This window comes from Rhinoderma darwinii, chromosome 3 (assembly GCF_050947455.1).
Source record: "Rhinoderma darwinii isolate aRhiDar2 chromosome 3, aRhiDar2.hap1, whole genome shotgun sequence".
In the NCBI taxonomy this organism is placed as follows: domain Eukaryota; kingdom Metazoa; phylum Chordata; class Amphibia; order Anura; family Rhinodermatidae; genus Rhinoderma; species Rhinoderma darwinii.
Window position 1 is genome coordinate 209,135,297 of NC_134689.1, and position 24,465 is coordinate 209,159,761.

A 24,465-nucleotide genomic window follows, 5' to 3' on the forward strand; every position below is an offset into this window, starting at 1 on the left:
CAGTCAGTAATCGTAGGCACGCTACTGGTCTTCTAAATACGTGGGATAACAATGCGAGCTGCGATCAGCAGGAAACTAAATCGTATATCTTTTGATTGCACCAGGGAGCATGGAGAGAAGCAACACCTCCGGAGTATTGGGAAGCACCTGACCTGTGATCTTGTGAGTCAGGTCCACTACTGTAGACCAGAATGTGTGTATTAATGGGCATCCCGACCAAATGTGCAACATAGTACCACCTGCTCTGCTGCACTGCCAACATTCATCTGGTACCGCTGGATTAAAGGAGTGGAGCAACGCCGGGACCCTATACCACCTCGATAATATCTTGTACTTAGTTTCCTGGGCTTTACAAGAGATAGAGAATTTATGACACAAGGTAAATGCTTTCGACCAGTCAGCCATCGACGGAGGCGAAGCCAGCTCCCTCTCTCACCCCTTCGAAATAAATTAACTTGATGATGATATTCTAATTCATTGAGAAGGACTAGTATAGGTTATAATAAATGGTGCCATGAAAATCTACAACTCGTCCTGCAAAAAACAAGCACTCATACAGCAATATTGATGGAAAAATAAAAAGTTAAGGATTTTGGAATGTGGAGAGGAAAATATGAAAGTGAAAACCCAAAAAATGGCAAAGGCAGGAAAGGGTTAAAAAGAATGAGATGCTGGTATAAATGTTATCACGTAGCAGGTGATAACTCTGGTCCATCAGTGGCTGCACCAAATCCCACACTATTTTCCCACTAAATCCCAGGAAGGAGGAGGAATTCAGGGGGCTAAATCCCAGAGTCCTTTCTTTTCAGTTGGTGTACCCTTAGGTACACTCACACAGCTTGTACATTTTAATTCCATACATTGCCCTCTCACTGTGCAGGTATTCACGTAATTTTAGCCTTCCTTTAAAATGGATCAGGGCCCAGTTTATGGAAACGTACTTTGAGGGCGTAAGCTTGGGTAAACTTATTGCGTAAATTATCAAGGTCTGGCCTGATTTCAAATAGACTTAAATGTGGGGTCATCTCGGGACAGCCACTTTCATTGTAATGCAAAAACGTAAAAAAATCAAATAAAAAAATCGGGTCATGGCCATGCGGTAAATTAGGGTGTTGTACAAAATATCAGTGTGATGTGGGGTCCTGGACAAAAAAAACAAAACGCTGGGCATATTAGTTTGAGTCACCAATAAATGTATGAAATCTCAGAGAAAAATACCTTTATATAGTCCATTTTTGTGAGGGCTGCAGTCTCAAAAGAATTACTGAGCAGCCCAGGAATCAGAGGCTCATAATTCTGAGGGTGGGGTCCACATAGGATCACTTACCAGTGGGGGTTGCCTTAGCTGTTGTCCTGGGGTGCCTTTGCAGAGGTTCCTTATCACTGAATGAGGACGACAAGAGGAATAGGGCATATTCCTCTTCTCCCTCGCTACCCGTATCCGCGTCAGAGGCCTGGAGGCAATATGCCTCGGCCGAATAGACTCTTTGGGTCATTTTTATTTTTCACACAGAGATGTGTTGTGCTTTTACATGTGTATAAAAAAGTTAAAGATTATAAAAAAAAGTAAAAGAAGAAATGAAAAATACATGGGGATGACTGGTGCTGTCATATGCACAACTGTGTCCTGTGACAACTATTTGAGTTTGGCTTAAAAAAGTTGCCATTGCAGCAATCATTGATGTGGGGGGCCTTGATGGCCCTCTGGGCAATGAGTAAATTCAGCCTGCTGTCAGGGACAGTGGCCATCTTTAATCTGTCACTGTTTGATTAAATACGATTAGTTTCCTGCTGTGCCATAACTGCACGGTAATTTGTGGAAACCCTTCGAGACTATGAAGTACAGTTATATCAAATGTCGGGAAAGGGTTAATGAAACATGGCTAAATAACAGCTGTAATGTAATCTTTTATTTCATAAAGAATCAATTATGGTATATGTGAAACACTCTTGTACTTACTTCTTAGCATTCTCAAGTATACTTCGTTGATAAACGTCATTTCTCTTCTCTATGGTATCCTAGTAAAATAACATTTGAAAAGTTACAACCGTTTCAAGTGGTTAATTGCGGTTATAAGTTAATCAGAATTGAATGTCATTATGAATATAGAAAGGTCCGGAGTTACAAACCCCCACCCCCCATCTAAGCTGCTAGTCAGGGGACAGTGACTGTGTAGCCATAGCCTAAAACCTGTATGCTGATTGTTTAGAGATCGTTCCTGGTAAACTGATACATTTGGGAAAATGATAGTCACTCGCTTGCTCCATTAAAACGGAGCATTACTTCTTGCCTATCGACAAGCAGTATTGTCAATCGGAACTCGTTAAAAGGTGATTAAACATGGACGATACCTGCCCGTGTAGAACCACCTTATGAGACTTGTTCATTGTGAAGTATAAATGATCCCAAGATATCTAATTAAATACAAATGTAAAGCTGGCCATACTAGCTATTCTTAATGACCCCCCATACAAATTCACGGTAGACTCGGCCAAGCACGTGTTAACAATAGGAAGAAAGCCGCTGCCAGACTCCTCTGGCAGCGGCTTATCTCCTTATGAACAAAAGGATCAGGCATGTTTAGATTCAACAGCCCGATCTGCTCTCCTCCGACATCTGCCATTGGGGGGGGGGGGGGGCGGTATGCCGCAATAAACATTAGAGGATTGAGCTGCCCTTCCAAAATCGACAGGTCAGGCAGACATACATCTAATGTTTATGGCCAACTTAAACCCATACCACTTACCACTTCAGAGATCAGTCTGCACCAATCCCTTCTCTGTATGTGGTTACTGTAAAGAAACCGTTGCTGGGCCTGCTTCATGTATTCCAGTTCAGAATGAAATTTTTCCCAAAATCCTTTAAATGTTCCAATCTGTTCAAAAACAACTTGAGGTGATAAATGAAAAAACAAGACTGAAAGGCAACCGAAATCTAAAAAACACAAAAAGGTCTGATGCATTGTATAAAGTGATCCCAAATACAGTTGCCCTTACAGGATGTCATTAGTAAAGCTTCATTTTCTATATTCTATCACACTACAAACGTTATATTACTGTGAATATAAAATACAAAACAAAAAGGCACAAAGCAAAACAGTAACATGGATTCGTAACATGGCCTTGTGTATGAAGGGCATTCCTTCTAACTATGCCTAAATAGCTACTTAGCCACTCAAAAACAAAATTTTAAAAAAACAAAAACACACACGATCAGGTCGACAAATCTGGTAGACTATCAGAATTACTCTCTATGTGAACAATTAGACATAGGGTCAGAGAGTGACCAGGTAAGGACACTGGGCACAATGAACTTACCTTCAGAATTGGCATATCCGTTATGTCGGTTGTACAAGACACGCCATCTATATCCTTAAAGTGAACAGGTGAAAATGATGTTAGTATATATATATATATATATATATACATATATATACATACACACACACACACATACACATACACATATGGTGGGTGAATAAACAAAGGTTTTTAAGTCAGACAGCCATAAGGGCTTATTCAGACGACAGGGGATGTCGGCCGCATGACAGACGTTTTTTTTAACGGCTGTCACGGCTGTACTAAAATGAATGCATATTTATGGGGATATTCACACGGCCGTTTGTGGTTTTTTGTTTTTGTTTTTTTTAACAGACCGTGTGAACGACCCAGGAAAAATAGGCCATGTCCTATTTTTAATCGTGTTCCAAGATTCCTCAATAGACTCAAGTCTATGAGGGATCTGTGAAAACAGGTCCCGCACTGGTGCAAATTGGCGTGAAAAACTAACATTTTTCACGGCCGATTTGACACCCGGCCGTGTGAGTATAGGGAAAATGTAACAATTTTCTCAGTGTCGAAAGAGATAACACAACCAAAGGGGTTTCTACTTCGGTGCGCACACAAACGGAGGGCTCCTGTTCAAAACCACAACTAAAGCTCCATTCAAACCGGTGTCATGGCTTCAGCATATAACCTAAGCTACAGCGCATGACCAGATCCATTGTACGATGGATACCACCGGCATCAATCAGACTACGATGATTTACAATAGGGTCCATCGTTTTGACAGAAAGAACAGCGCAGCATGCAGTTAGTGTAGGTCTCCCGTCCCTCGGGAAAATGACCAGATAGTCTTAATTTTCCCTGCAGCGATAGGGGACATCCCTGGTGGATTAGTGCGGCAAAGAGGTTATTGATAACATCCCTGGAGGTGTAGGGCGTAACGATAGGGTTAACTCCTTGTGAAGGCCGGAGGACACCCTCTTGCAACGCCAACTGTGGCTGTAGACTGTTCAGACACACAAATATTGCATCATCAGCCAATCACAGGGCAGCTCAGACAGTGAAGTGACAGAGTGCGAGTCAGCGATTGACTTGAATGATGTAGTGGCACAGAGACTGTAAGCATGGAGATGGAACAAGAGAAGCAGAATATTTGTTTTTAACCCCCTCTATGGCAGGAGTGAGGCCCTCACCCCCCTGGGCCCATGTGCAGCTGAACAGGTTATATGTCCGCCCCTGATTCTACTCTATGCTAGCACAATGGTAGCAGCAGGTAGACAATACAGTAAATGTTCCAGACATGTAATAGATTCTTCATACACTACTGATTATATCAAAGATAAATGGTTTTATGCAAGATTGATGAGTATCCCATCCACACTCATGTCATCTTACCTGACTCCAGAAAGGCACTGAGGTGTAAGGGAGCAGTTTATCCAGGTACACAGTTTCCAAGCTCAGGTGCCTATGCAAGGAAGCTAAAGTGCAATATGAATTAAGTTTAGGCCTTATAAGCGTATATATTTGTGCATTATATATTAGAACTTTTTTTTTGTATTGCAACAGTAAAATACAGCAAACTGAATAGGTTCATACTGTGTTGGGAACGCAAAAGATCATTTGAGTGGACTACCACTAATACCATGACAACTGTCAGTACAGGTATGAAACATGGCTAGTGACGAAATAAAATGTCTTACACAGTAATATAAAATGTCGTGGCAATATCAACCTTTCCACAAAATGTGTCAATTCTTTAGACGAGATCTTTGCAGCCCTCTCTTTTAGCAAATATTCATACAAAAATCGGTCCCACAATGTTCTTTCTAATATCCTACAATATCAAGGTAAGGGAACAAGTTAATACTATTTATAAACACTAAATAAATTACCAATGATGAACTCCTGTATCGGGTCAAACATGGGACAAGTTGACAGATTGTCACAGATCCATTCAATGAGCTGGAAAACAAAAAGCGTCACATGTTTAGAGAGACAGAATACGAGGGGGAGGGGGCTTCACAAATGAAGACGAAAAACCAGTGCACTAAATTGAATCCTGGCTTATAAACCCATACCAATATTTACTGTTGACAACCAGGGAACATTGAACTATTGCATGTAATGGCTTTAATGACAAAGTCAACACTGTAGAAGTGTCTTTGTAACTAGACTGGCCTCATACGGCCTTGTGCACATAGGCCAGTTTGGCTAAAAACAAACTTCAGAAACTGCACCAAATCCAAGAGTTGATCCGTCGGTGGGAAAGGTATACAAAAGGAAAGACTTCTCTTTTTGGATCAAACCTCAGTTTAGGCAGAGAAAACAAACAAAAAAAATTAAAGAAGCACATTTAAAACTGCATGTGTGGTTCCATTTTCCAGACAAAGCCTGGTCTGTGTCAGGGTGGTGTACATCGATATACCTTATGCTATTCCATCCTGAGGGATCCCACAAATTAACCATATACCACACGGTATATGTTTTTTTTAAATAGGAACCTATGGGTGACTGATGCCACTGTATGGCATCTATCACAGTTCTACATTAAACATATTCCTCGGGGAGCTCCCAACATCACTGTCCATATATAGACAGTGATGTCACAAGCTATTCCACAGCTGGTATGTCCAGCCAGAGTGTTGCAGAAGCTCTGGCCGGGGACTTCTTCTTTTCAAAGCTCCCAAAGTCACTGTGCATATATGGACAGTGAAGTCAAGAGTTTCCACACCGCTGGAGTCCCCGGGCAGGTCACTAGTAGATAACACGTCCCTGAAAAAACTCCTGGAAGTCACCGACCATATATTCACAGTGACTCCAGGAGTTTTCCAAGGGCTAGTGCCCAGACGACATATCACACTGCATGCCATATAGTGTGTTATGTTTGGGCCTTTCGTCAAATGTATACGTCGGGAGTCTTCCCGACGTATACATCCAACGGAAAGCTAAAACGTGATGTGAATGGGGCCTAAGCTAAAACCAGCAGTGGGTCCATAACATGGAAGAGGTACACATCTTTCCAATATACTTTCTCGGCGTAGGTTCCACTCATAGTTTGGGCTTACAAATACTGAAGCAAAAATATTGGACATGAATCTAGTGGATAGAGAGATAAATAAAACAAAGCATATTAAACATCTTTTTCGAAGTATTACTTGAGTCTCCTGGTGTGGCTGAAGGTCCAGATGTAACAAGAAGCAGTGTAGAACAGCCAAGCGCTTACAGTCCTGTCTACTTTCGGTCAGGAGTTTTAGAAGCTGTGCTTGGTGTATAGACACTGAGAACAGAATTCCGGTGCAACATTCTATTACATGAGTCTTCAGTACCGTCTGCAAAGGACAATCGCAGCACATGCCACTAATTCTGGCATCCTCGGCTAGAGAAAAAGAATTATGTTTCACTACTTCACATAATACTAAAAATAAATTGTAAATGAGCACTTAATAGGACCCTCCAGTCCAAAAAAAATAAAGTGACTATACATTGGAAAGGTATAGTCTGCTTACCCTCTGCCCCGCTCCTGAATGATCTGGCTGCCGTTCCTGTTTTCCGGTCCCCTGTTCTCTAAAATGGCCTCCACAGCCTCAGACTTTCCTATGGAGAGTTTTTTTTAGAAAGTCTGACAGAAGCCCCTCGCCCCTTTCGCTGCCCTCTGATGGAATGCTGATGAAAGCTGCACTGTGTCCAGCAATGCCAACGTAATCAGCACTCATCCATCGGCAAGCAGTGGAGGGGGTGGTGGCGTGTCGGAGATTTCCAAAAGGAAGTCAAAGACTGCGGTGGCCATCTAGGAGAGTGGAGAACAGGGGACCAGAACGCAGGAATAGAGGCCAGCTCAACCAGGAGTGAGGCAACATGTACAGTGAAGGAAATAAGTATTTGATCCCTTGCTGATTTTGTAAGTTTGACCACTGTCAAAGACATGAACAGTCTAGAATTTTTAGGCTAGGTTAACTTTACCAGTGAGAGATAGATTATATATATATATATATATAAAAAAAACAGAAAATCACATTGTCAAAATTATATATATTTATTTGCATTGTGCACAGAGAAATAAGTATTTGATCCCCTACCAACCATTAAGAGTTCAGCCTCCTCCAGACCAGTTACACGCTCCAAATCAACTTGGTGCCTGCATTAAAGACAGCTGTCTTACATGGTCACCTGTATAAAAGACTCCTGTCCACAGACTCAATTAATCAGTCTGACTCTAACCTCTACAACATGGGCAAGACCAAAGAGCTTTCTAAGGATGTCAGGGACAAGATCATAGACCTGCACAAGGCTGGAATGGGCTACAAAACCATAAGTAAGACGCTGGGTGTGAAGGAGACAACTGTTGGTGCAATAGTAAGAAAATGGAAGACATACAAAATGACTGTCAATCGACATCGATGTGGGGCTCCATGCAAAATCTCACCTCGTGGGGTATCCTTGATCCTGAGGAAGGTGAGAGCTCAGCCGAAAACTACACGGTTGGAACTTGTTAATGATCTCAAGGCAGCTGGGACCACAGTCACCAAGAAAACCATTGGTAACACATTACGCCGTAATGGATTAAAATCCTGCAGTGCCCGCAAGGTCCCCCTGCTCAAGAAGGCACATGTACAGGCCCGTCTGAAGTTTGCAAATGAGCATCTGGATGATTCTGAGAGTGATTGGGAGAAGGTGCTGTGGTCAGATGAGACTAAAATTGAGCTCTTTGGCATTAGCTCAACTCGCCGTGTTTGGAGGAAGAGAAATGCTGCCTATGACCCAAAGAACACCGTCCCCACTGTCAAGCATTGAGGTGGAAACATTATGTTTTGGGGGTGTTTCTTTGCTAAGGGCACAGGACTACTTCACCGTATCAATGGGAGAATGGATTGAGCCATGTACCGTCAAATCCTGAGTGACAACCTCCTTCCCTCCACCAGGACATTAAAAATGGCTCGTGGCTGGGTCTTCCAGCACGACAATGACCCGAAAAATACAGCCAAGGCAACAAAGGAGTGGCTCAAAAAGAAGCCTAGCCAGTCTCCAGACCTTAACCCCATCGAAAACTTATGGAGGGAGCTGAAGATCCGAGTTGCCAAGCGACAGCCTCGAAATCTTAATGATTTACAGATGATCTGCAAAGAGGAGTGGGCCAAAATTCCATCTAACATGTGTGCAAACCTCATCATCAACTACAAAAAATGTCTGACTGCTGTGCTTGCCAACAAGGGTTTTGCCACCAAGTATGAAGTCTTGTTTGCCAAAGGGATCAAATACTTATTTCTCTGTGCACAATGCAAATAAATAATTTTGACAATGTGATTTTCTGTTTTTTTTTTTTATATATAATCCATCTCTCACTGGTAAAATTAACCTAGCCTAAAAATTCCAGACTGTTCATGTCTTTGACAGTGGGCAAACTTACAAAATCAGCAAGGGATCAAATACTTATTTCCTTCACTGTAAGTGGACTATACATTCCCAATGTATAGTCAATTTTATTTTTTTGGACTGAAGGGTCGCTTTAATGGTCAGACACTAGAATAAAAACGGTTTTATTTAAAAAAAAACAAAATTAAAACATTTCCTACTTTATTAAGGGCCCGTTCACACGGAGCTGTTTGACACGTTTTTTTTAAGTGGAAACTGCGTCGGAAAACGCATAAAAAAAACGTCTGGAAATGCCTCCCATTGATTTCAATTGGAGGCAGAGGCGGTTTTTTTCCTGCGAGCGGAAAAACAGTCTCGCGGGAAAAAGAAACCACATGCCCTATCTTCGGGCGTTTAGGTCTCTGACCTCCCATTGACATCAATGGGACGCAGAGAAAGCGTATTTCACTGCGTTTTTTATTTTCAGATGGAATTTTCAGTGTAAACATACCCTAAAGATCACCCATTGGCTCTGCTGACATGTCTGTTTTTGTGAATAGTTGTTTTCCTCATGTCATGTTACGATATTCCTCGGTTTATTTATACAATTCCAGGAAAAACAACAACCAGTGTTACCATTCTTCTTGTCCTTACACAAGTGTTTGTAGGGACATTCCCCTTTGACAAGTAGACTAGTAATACCAGACAATTTAGGGTATGTTCACACGTGCACGTCCGTTACGGCTGAAATTACGGAGCTGTTTTCAGGAGAAAACAGCTCCTGAATTTCTGACGTAATGGCAAGTGCAGGCGTTTTTCGCAGCGTCCATTACGGACGTAATTGGAGCGGTTTTTCTATGTAGTCAATAGAAAACGGCTCCAATTACATCCCAAGAAGTGACATGCACTTCTTTGACGCGGGCATCTTTTTACGCACCGTATTTTGACAGCATCTGAATGGGCAGATGTTTGCCGACGCTTTCAAGCCGTATTTTCGGCCGTAATTCCAGGCGTAAATAGTGCGTGTGAACATACCCTTATTCATCCATTTTCAGGAGGAATGACAGAGGCATGGCACAAAGAGTTCTAAGAAAAGATGCCCCAGAATGGTTATTGCATGTGGAATGGAATACAAGTATTTACCCAAGCAGACCTATCAGAAGAGGTGACCGGTCCTCCTTAAATCACACACAACATATTTCCTGAAAGATATTATTTATACAGCATCTGCTTCCAGGTTTAGAAATTAAATATTTACTCTCCCACTGGAAGCACTTCAGATCTGGAAGTGCTCAAACTATAGACTCGTAGCGTTTCACATTCCGTATAAACTTTTTCTAGTAGTAAACCCAGTGGTTGTCTTGCATGTTACACAAAAACCCACACATATTCTCGTTGCAGTCCGGCTCTCTAACTTTAGGTGAAATGCGATTTCTTCTTGATCAGAAAAGTCTTCTAAAGAAAGTATAAAATGTTCAAGTAAAATACCCTGAACAATCATTGTCAAAGTTTGACAGGAAAGGACCAATTAAGGAGTTCTCCAGTATGGTTAATTCTGTAGTAATAAGATAAGCCAAGCAGAGTCAAGTGGAGCAGACAGGAGATGAAGTGACTTTTAGGCTGGATTCACACGAGCGTGTGCGTTTTGCGTGCGAAAAAAACGTGGCATTTTGCACTCGCAAAAGGCACTTAACAGCTGTGTGTGTCATCACATAGGATGTGCGGCTGCGTGATTTTTGCGCAGTCGTCATCATGATGACACTCGGTTTGTATGTTTGTAAACAGAAAAGCACATGGTGCTTTTCTGTTTTCAATCATACTTCTTACTGCTGTTGCGCGAATCACGCGTGTCCCACGGAAGTGCTTGCGTGTGGTGCGCGTGATTTTCACGCACCCATTGACTTCAATGGGTGCGTGATGCGCGAACAGCGCAGAAATATAGGACATGTCGTGCGTTTCACGCAGCGGACACACGCTGCGTAAAAATCACGGACTGTCTGCACGGCCCCATAGACGAACATAGGTCCGTGCGACGCGCGGGAAAATCACGCGCCTTGCACGGACGTATTACACGCTCGTGTAAATCCTCCCTCAGGCTGTGTTCACACAGGGCGGATACGCTGCATAATAGGGAATTCCAGGCAAAAAAGCACAAACTGTGGTGCAGCTTTTCGCCCGGAATGCCCGCTGCGGAAAACTGCAGTACTTACTAGCCTGCTAGTAGGCCGACCTCCTGGTATGACGTTTCATCCCAGGAGACTGCTGCAGCCGGTGATTGGCTGCAGTGGGGGGTCACATGGGATGAAGCGTAATCCCAGAAGGCCGCGCTAGAGGGAGGAGAACAGACTTTTGTGTAAGTATGAGTTTTTGTTTATTTTCTGTGTTGTGTTTTCTGCAAAAAACCGCAACAACTTCTATTTGTTGCGGGTTTTACCTCCCATTGAGTTCAATGGGGAAAACCCGCAACATATAAGCAGCGTTTACGCAAATACAATTGACATGCTGCGGAATAAAATTCTGCACCGCAGGTCAATTTCTAAACGTTTTTATGCTCAGTATTTGCACAGCGTGTGGATGAGGTTTGCTTTATCTCATCCACTTTGCTGCTACTGTATAATGCTGCGGATTTTCCACAACGAATTTCGTTGCAGAAAAAAACGAGTATTTACGCAACATGTGAACTGACCCTTATAGAGCTGCTGCCACTTTATTCTAGTGATCCGCAAGGGTCATAGAAGTGTGACACCTGCCGATCAAACAATGCTCGCATATCCTAGTGATATGTCATCAATGTCTGCCCTGATACAACACCTCAGCATTATTTGTGTATTGAATTAGGCACTTACCTGCTAAAAATAAATTATAACACATCAACTCTGGATGTCTCACGTTTACCAAATGTAGAAACTGGTCAGGCAAGTAAACTGCAACATAACTGTCTGAACGAGAAAATTGGATTTAAGACAAACAAAACCCTTCCATGGTTACACAACTATTCTAGACACACCTAAGCTTGGCTATTAAAATTTAAAAGGATGCCCTTCCCGCCGCAGCAATTTTAAGTTTCTTTATTTTTTACCTTTTCCTACTCGCACTATAAGCGCCATAAGTTTTTTTTTATTTTCCCATCAACACTTCGCGAACGTTTCTGTGGTACTTACAGCAGAGCAAGCGTAATCTCGCGAGATCATGCTGTAAATGACCGGTTACAGCGAGATTATGCTTGCTCTGCTGTAAGTACCACAGAAACGTTCGCGAAGTGTTGGGATTGTGAATAGACATCGCATCCTGGCTGGAAGGAATGTCTATTCACTGTCTAAACACTTCAGTAACGTTAATGTGTCAATATAAGACAGCACATACTGATCTAGCAGGATCCCTATGCGCTGACTAAATGAATGGAGAGGATTGCATGACGCTGATTGGTCAGCGTCATACACTCCTCTGTACAACGCCCACTTGGTCAATAGTAAAGCCAAGCCCAGTTGTCCATTAAGAAAGTAATTAGCATAAAGCTAAAATCGCTAATAACGTGGTAAAAATAGATAGTTTTTCTAAATAAAAAAAACACTGCTGTCTACATTATAGCGCCCATCTCCTTATGTAGGAGATAGGGCACTTATAATGTGGTGAGAGAGCCCCTTTAAAAAAAAAAAAAAGGAAGGGAGTCCCAGGGGCTTTACACTAATTTTGCTTGAAAAGGCTCCCTGCAACATTGTACATTTGTAGAGGCATTGTGCTGCCAAAACAATAACCCCCACATTATTGACCCTATTTTGAACTCTACACATTACGGTATTCATCTAGGGGTGCAGGGAGTAGTTTGACCCCACTATTTTGGCAGGATATAAGACACGCTTCGATCTTGGTACAGGATCTTTGTAAAATGTTACTTATATCTGCATAATAAGCACCCCAAGGTATTCAATGAGGGGTACATGTTTTTTTGGGGGTTTTTTAAATTCAAATTTTTAAAGATGGCCTCACTCCATGAAAAAAAAAAAAAAAGTCCCTCCTTCTACACCAAGATAATTTTTGAGGAACAAAGGTTGAAAATCTCCATTCTCAGAATGCATCATATATTTTTGGAAATAAATGCTAATAAAATGAAAATTCTAGATTAAAAATATAGTAAATGATCTGCTTAAAGAGGCTCTGTCACGCTGTGTAGTGAAAGAAGCTGGGCTGGAACAATGATAAGTGTATGATGCTGATTGGTCACCGATTGGTCAGCATCATACACTCCTCTGTACAACGCCCAGTTGGTAATAAGTAAAAACACGCCCAGTTGCCTATTAAGAAACTAATTAGCATAAATCTAAAATTGCTCATAACTTGGTCAAAAATGATCGTTTTTCAAAATAAAAACCACTGCTGTTATCTACATTACAGCGCCAATCAGATTATGTAGGAGATAGGGCACTTAAAGAGGCTCTGTCACCAGATTATAAGAAACGTAAAATTTCATAGCTCTTACCAATGTTAATGAAAGAGACTTTCTTGAGTAGTTTAGGATCTGTCATTGTAGTACGGACTTTAAAAGTCTTACTGCAACCTATATAAAAAAATAAAAGAATCCAAGAGTAAATTTAATTTAAATGGTCACTAAACTTTAAACAAACTTTCTATAAATCAATAGTACAGGCAAATATGTAAGAAACTTTCTAACATATATTATTCGAAAAATGCCTCTTTCTCCACCTATCAGGCAGTTCTTCCCCTCCCTGCCATCTGCACTTATCATTCACTCAATTCACTGCTTAAATCTGGTTACATGCTGCCCATAGAAGTCAATGGAGAGGGAAGGGGGAAGCAGCAGCAGACAGACGCAGATGCTGCAGCAGATTCTAATAAGTATATCTCACTCTAGTGCTCGATTCACAGATACACTGCACATTATTGCAGTATAATGTCCTCCATGTTTCTATGCATGTGATAAAGATAGTAGAGAAGGATTCTCCTCTGTGTGCAGTGTATAGAAGACATGATAGCAGTTAGGCTACATCCACTAGTTCAGAGAAAACTGAGATAATTATTACTGGAATAATGATAGAGCTTTATAAAATATAACTTTTACTTCATATTGTTTAAAATAATGTGCAAAACATACACACAGGACAAATTTAAAGGCTAAAAATGTGCTCTCTTTTGTGAGAGAAAACTGACATTCTGTACGTTTTGTGCAGAGTAAATGCAAAGCTCCAAATATTACTGCATAAAGGAGGAGGTTTTTTCAAAAGGTATATTTTGGGGTAATCCACCCCCCTACCCATTCTATAGTGTGTCCAAGTCCATCTTGATCCTGTAGCTGGGGACTGGGAAACCTCCTATTTTCCTTTTATATGTGTCCAGGCAGATAATGCTGTTCTCCCGACGCGTTTCCTTGTGGCCAAGATTCTTCAGGGGAGTTTAGGCCAATTAGCCTCTATGGTCAGAGGCTTTGGAGCAAGAAAAAAGATAAATCCTATGCAGTGGCAAAGAAAGTTAAGTGCATCTGTTCCCACGATGCTGGGATAAACGCCTGTCACGGCGTGTAACGTTATAGAACACACTATAGAATGGGTAGGGGGGTGGATTACCCCAAAATATACCTTTGAAAAAACCTCCTCCTTTATGCAGTAATATTTGGAGCTTTGCATTTACTCTGCATAAAACGTACAGAATGTCTGTTAGTTTTCTCTCACAAAAGAGAGCACATTTTTAGCCTTTAAATTTGTCCTGTGTGTATGTTTTGCACATTATTTTAAACAATATGAAGTAAAAGTTATATTTTATAAAGCTCTATCATTATTCCAGTGATTCTTTACTAATTCTAAATAGATTATTTATGCTATAAAAAACCTTTGGTGGAAGGAATAAAAATACCACCTGACATCTATTGAGATAATTATTAGAAAGCCTGCAGAGGGAAAAACTGCTCCAAAATTCCTATAATAAAAGTAGTTGTTAATTAAAAAGAATTATAAAATGCTAAACATCAACTAAACTGCTGCTTGCTCAAAGCAAATATATGGCTGGCTGCAACTGCCCCCAATGGTTTGTTTTAGTATTTAGTCTTGTATTACCCATGAACTGAGGTGACAGGATAGCTGCAACGCTAGAGTCATATACAGCATTTAATTATTTTTTACTAGTCTATGGCAAAATATGGGAAGCCTACATACACAGCATTTTGGTTTGTTGCATTTTCATTGTGTTTTTTGGTTGAGTACTGCTCCATTCCTGCTCTTGGGATCAGTGAGGGGATCAGTGAGGGTCCCAGCGGCAAGAATCCCAGCGGTTGGAGCCCAATCGATCAGACATTTATCACCTATCCTATGGATAGCTGATAAATGAGGATTATGAGAAAACCCCTTGTAAGTGTATGTGACAGCACATGGTCACGTACATGTACGCAAAAGGGAAGTATTAAGAATGCTCACGGGCCTCACTGCAACGGGCAGAATCAAAGATCACATTGATTCTGCCCATTTAACCCCTTAGAGGCTGCAATCAATAGCGACTGCGGCACTAAAGCATTAGAAAAAGAGGGAGTGGCCCCTTCAACAGCTATCGACTTCCCCTGCCTTCTTTGTGCTCCTATTAAAGAGGCTCTGTCACCAGATTTTGCAAGCCCTATCTGCTATTGCAGCAGATCGGCGCTGCAATGTAGATTACAGTAACGTTTTTATTTTAAAAAAAACGAGCATTTTTGGCCAAGTTATGACCATTTTTGTAGTTATGCAAATGAGGCTTGCAAAAGTCCAAGTGGGTGTGTTTAAAAGTAAAAGTCCAAGTGGGCGTGTATTATGTGCGTACATCGGGGCGTTTTTAATACTTTTACTAGCTGGGTGCTCTGAAGAGAAGTATCATCCACTTCTCTTCAGAACGCCCAGCTTCTGGCAGTGCAGATCTGTGACGTCACTCACAGGTCCTGCATCGTGTCAGACGAGTGAGGACACCGGCACCAGAGGCTACAGATGATTCTGCAGCAGCATCAGCATTTGTAGGTAAGTAGCTACATCGACTTACCTGCAAACGCCGATGCTGCTGCAGAATCAACTGTAGCCTCTGGTGCCGGTGTCCTCGCTCGTCTGACACGATGCAGGACCTGTGAGTGACGACACAGCGTGATCTCTCGAGAACACGGCTGTGTCTGCACTGCCAGAAGCTGGGCGTTCTGAAGAGAAGTGGATGATACTTCTCTTCAGAGCGCCCAGCTAGTAAAAGTATTAAAAACGCCCCGATGTACGCACATAATACACGCCCACTTGGACTTTTACTACCTGCCAGAGGTAGGGCTTAAAAAGGAGCCTGTCAAAATCACAAAATACTGCAATACATTGGTATTGCAGCATACAGCGCAAGCGATCCAACGATCACGCCGCACTAAATAAGCCCTCATACCGCTTAATCAACAGCAAAAAAAAAAAAAATTCGTTATGGCTATCAGTACGTAGTGGCACAGTATTTTTTTTTTTACAAATATTATATATAAATTTGGTATCACCGGAATCGTATCAACCCGTAAAATCAAATTAGCATGTTGTTTTTACTGCATGATGAATGCCGTAAAAAAAGTAACCGAAAAAAAAACAATGGCGAAATTGCTGTTATTTTGCCCATATTACCACGCTAGACATTTTTTTCAGTTTCCCAGTACATTATATGGTACAATAAATCGTGCCATGAAAAACTACAACTCGTCTCACAAAAAATAAGCCCTCAGACGTTGACAGAAAAATTATTTTAAAAAAAAACAAAAAAACACAAGTTATGGCTTTTGGAAGGAGAGGAGAAAAAAAAAATAAAAAATACAAAATTGTCCCGATCATTAAGCTGTCAATGGGATCTTGAAATACAACCAAATCCCAGAAGACGAAACTGGGAAAAGCTTCTTATACCTCTACTTAAAAAGGTAGTCTCATTACATTTTCACCTCCCAAATGGAAAAACTATATCCTTTACTATGTATCAAACATACCTATGTTGCCCAAGTCTGCCCATCTTGAAACATAAATAAGTGCTTTTATGAGCACTGAAGAGGCTGGCAAACCAGGAAATGTCTTGCATTCTACATGGTTTCTGCTTAGAATGCAGGACACTTCCTGAATTGCAGGACTCTTCAGTGCTCATTTGCATACGGCACTGGAGGAATAAAAGCACCTTTTTATGGGCTGACTTGGGCATCCGTTCCTATATAGCGGTATTAATTTGTTCGCTCCCAAACTAGTAAGTCAGTCAGACACCCTGGTTGGTTTTCGCTTTTTAAACAAATTGCCATTTTTTGTGCAATTGAGAGCTTGTACAAAGTAGCTGTGGTACATCGTTCATTGTTGTTTGAGTGAGGTTTATTTTTAGCGGAATACATGAACTTATAGAAGGCCAGTCTTCAATTGAAAACCACAAAATGCATTGCAAGTTTAGGTATGTGGAGTAGTGGCAGAGGGGTTTGCACTGTTGCTTTGCAGTGCTGCGGTTTGAGGCTCAAAAAGCTGACTAAAAAGAAACATCTGCATAGAGTTTCTATGTTCTTGCATGGGGTTTAATCCACACTTCAAAAACATATTGATTGGCTTACTATGAAATTGACTCTAGTGTATGTGACAGGGAAAATAGAAAGAGATCCCAATTGGGGACAGGGACTGAAGTGAATGGTGTCAATGTCTGTACAGCGGGGAATAGGTGGATACTAAATAACCACAAGGAAACACTGGCCCTTCAAATCTGCTTCAATAATACATGGCCTCTTTCACCCACACAACCTTTTTCTTCAGCGTATTAAAACACGTGGTGCTCTTTTTTTTTCTAGTGTTCTTTTGTACATGCTTTTTTTCCCAGGTGTTTTTGAAGCCTTAGGCTGGATGCACACGAGCACATTACGTCCGTAATTGACGGACGTATTTCGGCCGCAAGTCCCGGACCGAACACAGTGCAGGGAGCCGGGCTCCTAGCATCATACTTATGTACGGCGCTAGGAGTCCCTGCCTTGCTGCCGGACAAGTGTCCCGTACTGTAATCATGTTTTCAGTACGGGACAGTATTTCCACGGTTAGGCAGGGACTCCTAGCATCGTACTTAACTATGATGCTAGGAGCCCGGCTCCCTGCACTGTGTTCGGTCCGGGACTTGCGGCCGAAATAAGTCCGTCAATTACGGACATAATGACCTTGTGTGAATCCAGCCTTAAAGAGGAGCCTACGGGAAAAAAAAAGGCAGGAAAACAAAGCCATACCTAGAGCATGCTACGTTTTTTTGAAAACAGTCACTGACTCCAAAAATGCTGTGTATGTAGGCCCTCATATTTGACTATAAACTTTAACGTAAAACCTGGTCGAAGAGGTATTTTTTAAAGGAAAAAAAACCTGATGTCAAAAACGTCACCAGAAACGCGAGTATATGTTGTTTGTGATTCGGTGTTTAGAAATGTTGTTCTGGCCTACTGACATTGTAGATCACAAGACGTAAAACTAACCGCAAGCAAAATATAGAAGTTTATATAAGTAAATACAAATATGAATACCTTTATGTATAAAGGCTACTACGTAAGTAAATTCTTGCAAAACTTTTGGCGGCTGATAATAAAAGAGACACAAACCACCTAAAGGAGAAATACACAAGCCATATGTTAATATAAACATTACACCTAATACTACAGTCTGTGTGAAACACAACAAAACTATTTTAAAATAACTGTTTCTATTGAACAATTGAATAGACAACGGAAAGGAACAGTAAGTTACAATATTCACTTGTTTATAGACGGCTATTGCAACTTAGGGCCACAACTCCATAGAAAATTAGGAATGGGTTCCGAAGCTCCAAAATCCAGTTAGCACACTGAGATAGATAGATAGATAGGATAGATGTAAAGTACAGTAGATGAAGCTCTGTACTTCTACTACATGTACTATTAGAGGTGCTACGAAACAGTCAGTCACTGCAAGTGTGGATTCACACATCACATTGTGGACTTGTTACGGAATTTCGGCTGTGAAATCTTCACCAAAATTCTGCATCAAAATACAGTACAATGTTAGTCTAATACAGGGCCAGCTGATTGAGGGCAAGTGAAGTCAATGTGATACACTGGCTCATAGGCATTTTACCAGGCTGGATCTTCTAGCCAATTGCAAGCATTGCAGATCGTAACTCGGTCATCATAAGTGAAAAATATTGTAACCTAAGATGATAGAAACTTGAGGGACCACTGTACTAGATTGATGAAGGTATACATAAAACGTACACCCACCTTCTGGTTTTTCATAGACAAGGGTTGAGCAGACAAAATGGCTATAATATGACCTTCTCAAGCTTTTAAACATACCGGTTTTATTTGTAAACATGTGTAGATTTTGAGATGCAACTCTTGTCCTTCCTCTTTCATCAGGGGGATCATATCCAAAATTGACGAGGCTAGGGCAGAATACAATACAACATAAAACCAACAGATCTTATTATTTAAAGGGTAACTAAACGTTTAACAAACTTCTGACATGTCATAGTGACATGTCAGAAGTTATGATTGGTGGAGGTCCGAGCACGGAGACCCCCACCAATCGCACAAAGCGGCAGAAGCTCTCATGTGAGCTGCTTAGTTTCTGTTCGGCTATTTCCGGAAAACAATGTAGCGATGTACGGGCTCAATAGAAAGTCTATGAGCTTATACACTGCTACATCGGCTTCCTGGAAAAAGCCGAACAGAAACGAAGCGGCTCGTTATAGCGAACGGTGGGGGTCTCAGTGCTCGGAACCCCACCAACCAAAACTTCTGAGATGTTACGGACATGTCAGAAGTTTATTGAATGTTAAGTTACCCTTTAACAGTGGGGGAAGACTTCTATTAAACAATCCAAAGGATCTGAACCAGTTCCCGACCGCCGGCTGTATATAAACGTCGGTAGTCAGGGTCTTTAAAACCTGTGCCATAGTGTATTTAGGCGCGGGTGTTAGCTGGCTGCCCGAGCGCGATCGGGCAGCAGAATGTTGGGTCCCCTGAGAAGAAAGAAGCAGCTTTCGCTGCTTCTATCTTCTCAGATCTATTGCCGCTGCCTCTATTGGTCCCGGTGATCATGTGACTGGTCACATGATTGACGAGCACCGTTAGCGGGAGGCTGCTGCTGGTTCTAGCGAGATTCAACATAGGCCTATTAGTGACAACAGTCACTATAATAGGGCTGATTTCCCCTGCAACTGGGGCACAGCAGCCCCAGTTAAAGTGGAGAAATAAGGTGTAAAAGAAGAAAAAATAAAGTCCCCAAAAGGTCTTTTCAGACCTTTGAGGGACAGACCATAATAGTAAGAGAATAAAAGTAAACTAAAGTCCAAAAAAACCAACTTAATACACATAAAATACCCCCCCCCCAATCATTGTCACAATGCTAGCCCTGACCCAAATGCCCTAAAGTAGACATGTAATATTTAAACATTTTCGGTAGACAATGATGAACACAAATAAAAAGATCTATTTCAGGGTAAAACTATATTGCCAGAAAAAAAAAAGCTAAAAAGTAAAAAAGCATTTTTACTATTTTCAAACTTTAAGACTTTAAATCCTAAAATAGAAAAAAGGACGTGCATAAAAATAATTTAAAAAAAAAAAGAAACCTGCATGGTCTTGTTCTGTAAAAAACTAAAATCGCAAAAAATAACGTTGCTAGCCCCACAAATAAAAAAAGATATAGTGGTTTAACTAACACGTGCTAAAAATGGCTTAGGGCTTGTTCACACCAGCTTTGGCTTTCCGTTCCGGGTTTCCATCGGAGGGTTCCGTCGGGTGAACCCCGCAAAGTAAAGTCAAACTGAAACCACAGCTTCCGTTTCAGTCACCATTGAGATCAATGGGGACGGAAACATTGCTAATGGTTTCCGTTCATCACCATTCCGACAGGTTTCCTTTTTAACGACGGAATCAATAACGCAGTCGACTGCGCTATTGATTCCGTTGGAAAAACGGAAACCTGCACGAATGGTAACGAACGGAAACCATTAGCAATGTTTCTGTCACCATTGATATCAATGGTGACTGTAACTGAAGTGGTGGTTTCAGTTTGACTTTCTGTTGCGGGGGTCACCCGACGGAAACCTCAGACGGAACCCCAGAACGGAAAGCCAACACTGATGTGAACAGGCCCTTAACTGTATCTGGTCAGAAAGGCTCAAAATAGCCCGGACCTGAACCGGTTCAAACGTCACCAGATAGCAAGCCAAAAATAAAAATTTACAAAAAGGTATGGGTTGATCTTTCTGCTTGCAACATGTAGAAAGAAAGTTTTTGCGATACTTGCCTCACAGCTTGGTCAACAAAGGAGATTTCAAGTGGAATTTCAAGCTTCAAAAAGAATAAAAGGATTGTAGTCAGTGCATGTCGTCAGTTGTTTTTTTCCCCAAAATAAAATGTTTCTATTGTAAAAAAAAAAAAATAGACACACACACACACACACACACACACACACACACACACACACACACACACACACACACACACAATTACTTACTACAAATTTAAAATTTCCATCTGGATAAAACTGGATACAGTGCAAAACACAACCTGCACGCTGGAGAAATTGAAAGTAGATTTTTAGTGTAGTTATATATATATATATATATATATAGAATACAAAACAGACAAGAGGCAGAACATTTCATCAACTACAGAATTACATGAACTATTGTAAAACACTCAAACAAGTAAAATAAAAAAAAATAATATTGATTTTACAACTTCAATAGTAAAGGTCACGAATCAAATTGTACCAAGAAAGAGCCACATTTAAAAAGGGTATTCTCATCCACGGCATATGCCATGAATGTCTGATAGATGCAGATCGTAACTAAGAGCTGCACCTATCTTTCAAATGGGGATCCTCCTGGTAATTCTGCCGTATCCAGGCGGAGAATCGGGGCAGAGCAGGACAGCATTCTGCAAGAAGAAGAGGTACGCTGTTCGGGACTGCCATACACTTCTATTGGAGTTAGAGAATTGATACTGCGCCTCACCAGGCAGGACAGGTTTGGGGGACCCCATACAGGAGATCAGTGTGGGACCCATATATAAAAGACATTTATTGCAGATTGTGTGGATGAGACAAACCCTTTCCGCAGAAGGGCCTAAATCAACGGGGGAGAGGGGGGGCGAGTACGGAGTTGGCTCACAGGCTGAGCCAGCTCCATACATTGCGGGTGCCAGATGTATAGTACAGCTGACACCTCTCTCTAACAGTCATGATTAGAGATAACTCCGATCCCAGTGATTTGACTATTTCGATACTGCAGTCAATAGCGTCCGCGGCATCTAAGTTGGCATATTAAGCCCTTGGTAATCCTATTAATAGGCGACCGTTAAAAGTACAATACACTACAATATATAAAATGTACCCCAAAGTCAAAATATATAAAAAATTTGGTATTGCCGTAATTCTATTTGATCCGCAGAATTAGGTTAACATGTCATTTTTACTGCACAGCGAATACTGTAAAAAACAAAACCCAAAAAGCATTTGAGGAATTGCCGTTTTATTTTCTTTTTTCCATTCCACACCACAAAATAATTTGTAAAAGTTTCTCAGTACATTATACGGCACCATTTAAACCTCCAAATTTGTCACGCAAAAAACAAGCTCCCATACGGCTACGTCCAGGAAAAATAAAAAAATGTTATGGCTCCTAGCAAGCAGTGATAAAAACAAAAATGAAAACTGGCCTGGTCCTGAAAAGTGTTTATTTAGGTAGTCTAGTCTTACGTAAGTATCTGTGTACTCACTGAATAATAAAACCATATGCAATTTCCTAATACCATTCATTTCAATTTCTCAACAGCCGTCAGTGAGTGGAAATATTTTTGTCCACAATGTATCAGTGTAGTCAAACATATGGGAGCACAACAAAGAAGCAATTTTCACTCCTGCACTGGACATCAAGCTAAAAGACCGATTGCTATTTGTAATAAATACAGTCAGTAAGACTTTAAGGCAAAAATGTAATAATGTACTGCCCTTCTAGCGAGGTGACCAACAATTTTACAACGTGCAGTCACCAGCCATTGTCAGTGTATAAGGTTATAAAAATAAACAAATCAATAAACCATTTTAAACATGGGGAAGGGATATATAATATAGTTAAAGTATATTCACTTAGGAAGGTCTCCAAATTTAAAGTAGTACCCAAAAATAATGTTAAAACGGATCTGTCAGACTATTCAAGGGCAGCATAGTGAGGACAGGTACGATCAACGATTAACCTCAAACAGCACATAAAAAAAATATTGCATTTTTTATTTTTTTTGGAGTGTAGTCACTTCCCTCAATTATTGACAGGCAGCTGTGTATCTGCATAGACGGCCACCCGTCAATAACTGTGCGGAGAGCACTCTCCTTATGAATACCCTAGACTCATAACTAGCAGTCCGCTGTATTCTTTAATAGCTCCTATTAGCCAAATAGCACAATTTTTTTGTGCTAATAGGAGAGCGGGCCTGTCCTCACACTATGCTACGCCTTACATAGGGCAGCACAGTCTGATGTCAGATCTGCTATAACACCTAAAAGTAGACTAAGCCATAAAACAGTCTTTTCCCAGTAAAGGCAATGGGAGTCAGGGTTCGTCATAGAACTGCCAAGTAATTTCACTTGATAGTTTCTGCAACTCCATTTCAATGGAGTGAGACAATGCATCTACAGCTTGCTCACCCCTAGTGACCATGACAAAAACCAGCGATATCTTTGGAACAAATTCTGAATATCGTGCACTGATGTAATTACACAACTAATAACATTCGTAACACATTTTTTGTCTTCAGTCAAAGTTGTTTTCGCAGCAACTACAAGACCCTTTGTGTGTGACAAGCATGCACAGGAAATGTAAAAGAATTTGGCAAACAGCTATAGACTAAACAAAAAAGGGTTTGTCCAGTATTAGTTTTTTTTGGGTTGTTTTTTTTTTTAACAACATCCTTATTTTAAGACATCATACAGAGCTAAAGAAATGTTAACATGCATACAAAAATTACCTTTGGAACAATATAAAAAAGCATCTGGTCGGAAACATCCCATTGTGCCCACACAAAGTCCTCAGCGATTCGGTCCTTAGGAATTTGACTGATATTTTTAATAACCTGCAGGACAATAAAAACATTTATACCAAAATAAATCAGTAAGGCTTTATATATTATAAAGCCATAGATATATATATATATATATATATATATATATATATACACACACACTTTTTAAAACCCGTAACAGTTTATGATATATTTTAGAAATAAATGCTATGTCCCTGGCCTAAAAAGATTGCAATGTAGGTTTATCCTGTATAAAGTAAACCTCCAAATATGAGGGGGGAACGATTATAGTGCAGGAGTGTGCACAGTAATAGTTTTTCTAAATAACTTGCTTAGGCTTCATTCACATATCCGTCAGGGCTCTATTTGGACGTTCCGTTGGAGCTTTCCGTCACAATGGAGCCCTGATTGAAACAATAGGTTTCCATTTCCATCACCATTGGTTTCAATGGTGACGGATCCGGTGCCAATGGTTTCCGCTTTTCTCAGTTGTGCAAGGGCTCCGTCGTTTTGCCGGATTGAATACTGTAGTCTACTATGGTTTCCGTTTGCTTCAGGTCAGGGCTCCATTCGGACGGAAAGCTCAGACAGAACGTCAGAATAGAGCCCTGATGGATATGTGAACGAAGCCTTAGCAGATCTGTCTCCTAGGCTCCTATCTCCAATATTTGAGCCAGCATGGTATAATGTAATGCGATCTTACATTGGGATACCTAGTCCAAACCCCCGGACGGAGCGCTACCTGAAGCTTTGTGTCTGGGAATGCTCTTGACGTAGCTGTCCATATATGG

At 41.0% G+C, this 24,465-nt stretch overlaps 1 protein-coding gene across 6 annotated transcripts in view; it reads right to left on the reverse strand.

The window, feature by feature from the left end:
• Positions 1-24,465, reverse strand: part of GSAP (gamma-secretase activating protein) — a 115,748-nt gene that overhangs the window by 48,259 nt on the left and 43,024 nt on the right. For all 6 annotated transcript variants that reach the window (XM_075857332.1, XM_075857333.1, XM_075857331.1 and 3 more), the window contains 13 exons: positions 23,621-23,725; positions 21,111-21,170; positions 20,901-20,944; positions 18,941-19,029; positions 18,137-18,214; positions 13,112-13,189; positions 11,481-11,573; positions 6,441-6,661; positions 5,178-5,247; positions 4,681-4,763; positions 3,319-3,372; positions 2,748-2,876; positions 1,961-2,019 (listed from right to left, as the gene is read on the reverse strand). In XM_075857332.1, the coding sequence (XP_075713447.1) occupies positions 1,961-2,019; positions 2,748-2,876; positions 3,319-3,372; positions 4,681-4,763; positions 5,178-5,247; positions 6,441-6,661; positions 11,481-11,573; positions 13,112-13,189; positions 18,137-18,214; positions 18,941-19,029; positions 20,901-20,944; positions 21,111-21,170; positions 23,621-23,725 (1,163 nt within the window). The remainder of the gene's footprint in view (positions 1-1,960; positions 2,020-2,747; positions 2,877-3,318; positions 3,373-4,680; positions 4,764-5,177; positions 5,248-6,440; positions 6,662-11,480; positions 11,574-13,111; positions 13,190-18,136; positions 18,215-18,940; positions 19,030-20,900; positions 20,945-21,110; positions 21,171-23,620; positions 23,726-24,465) is intronic.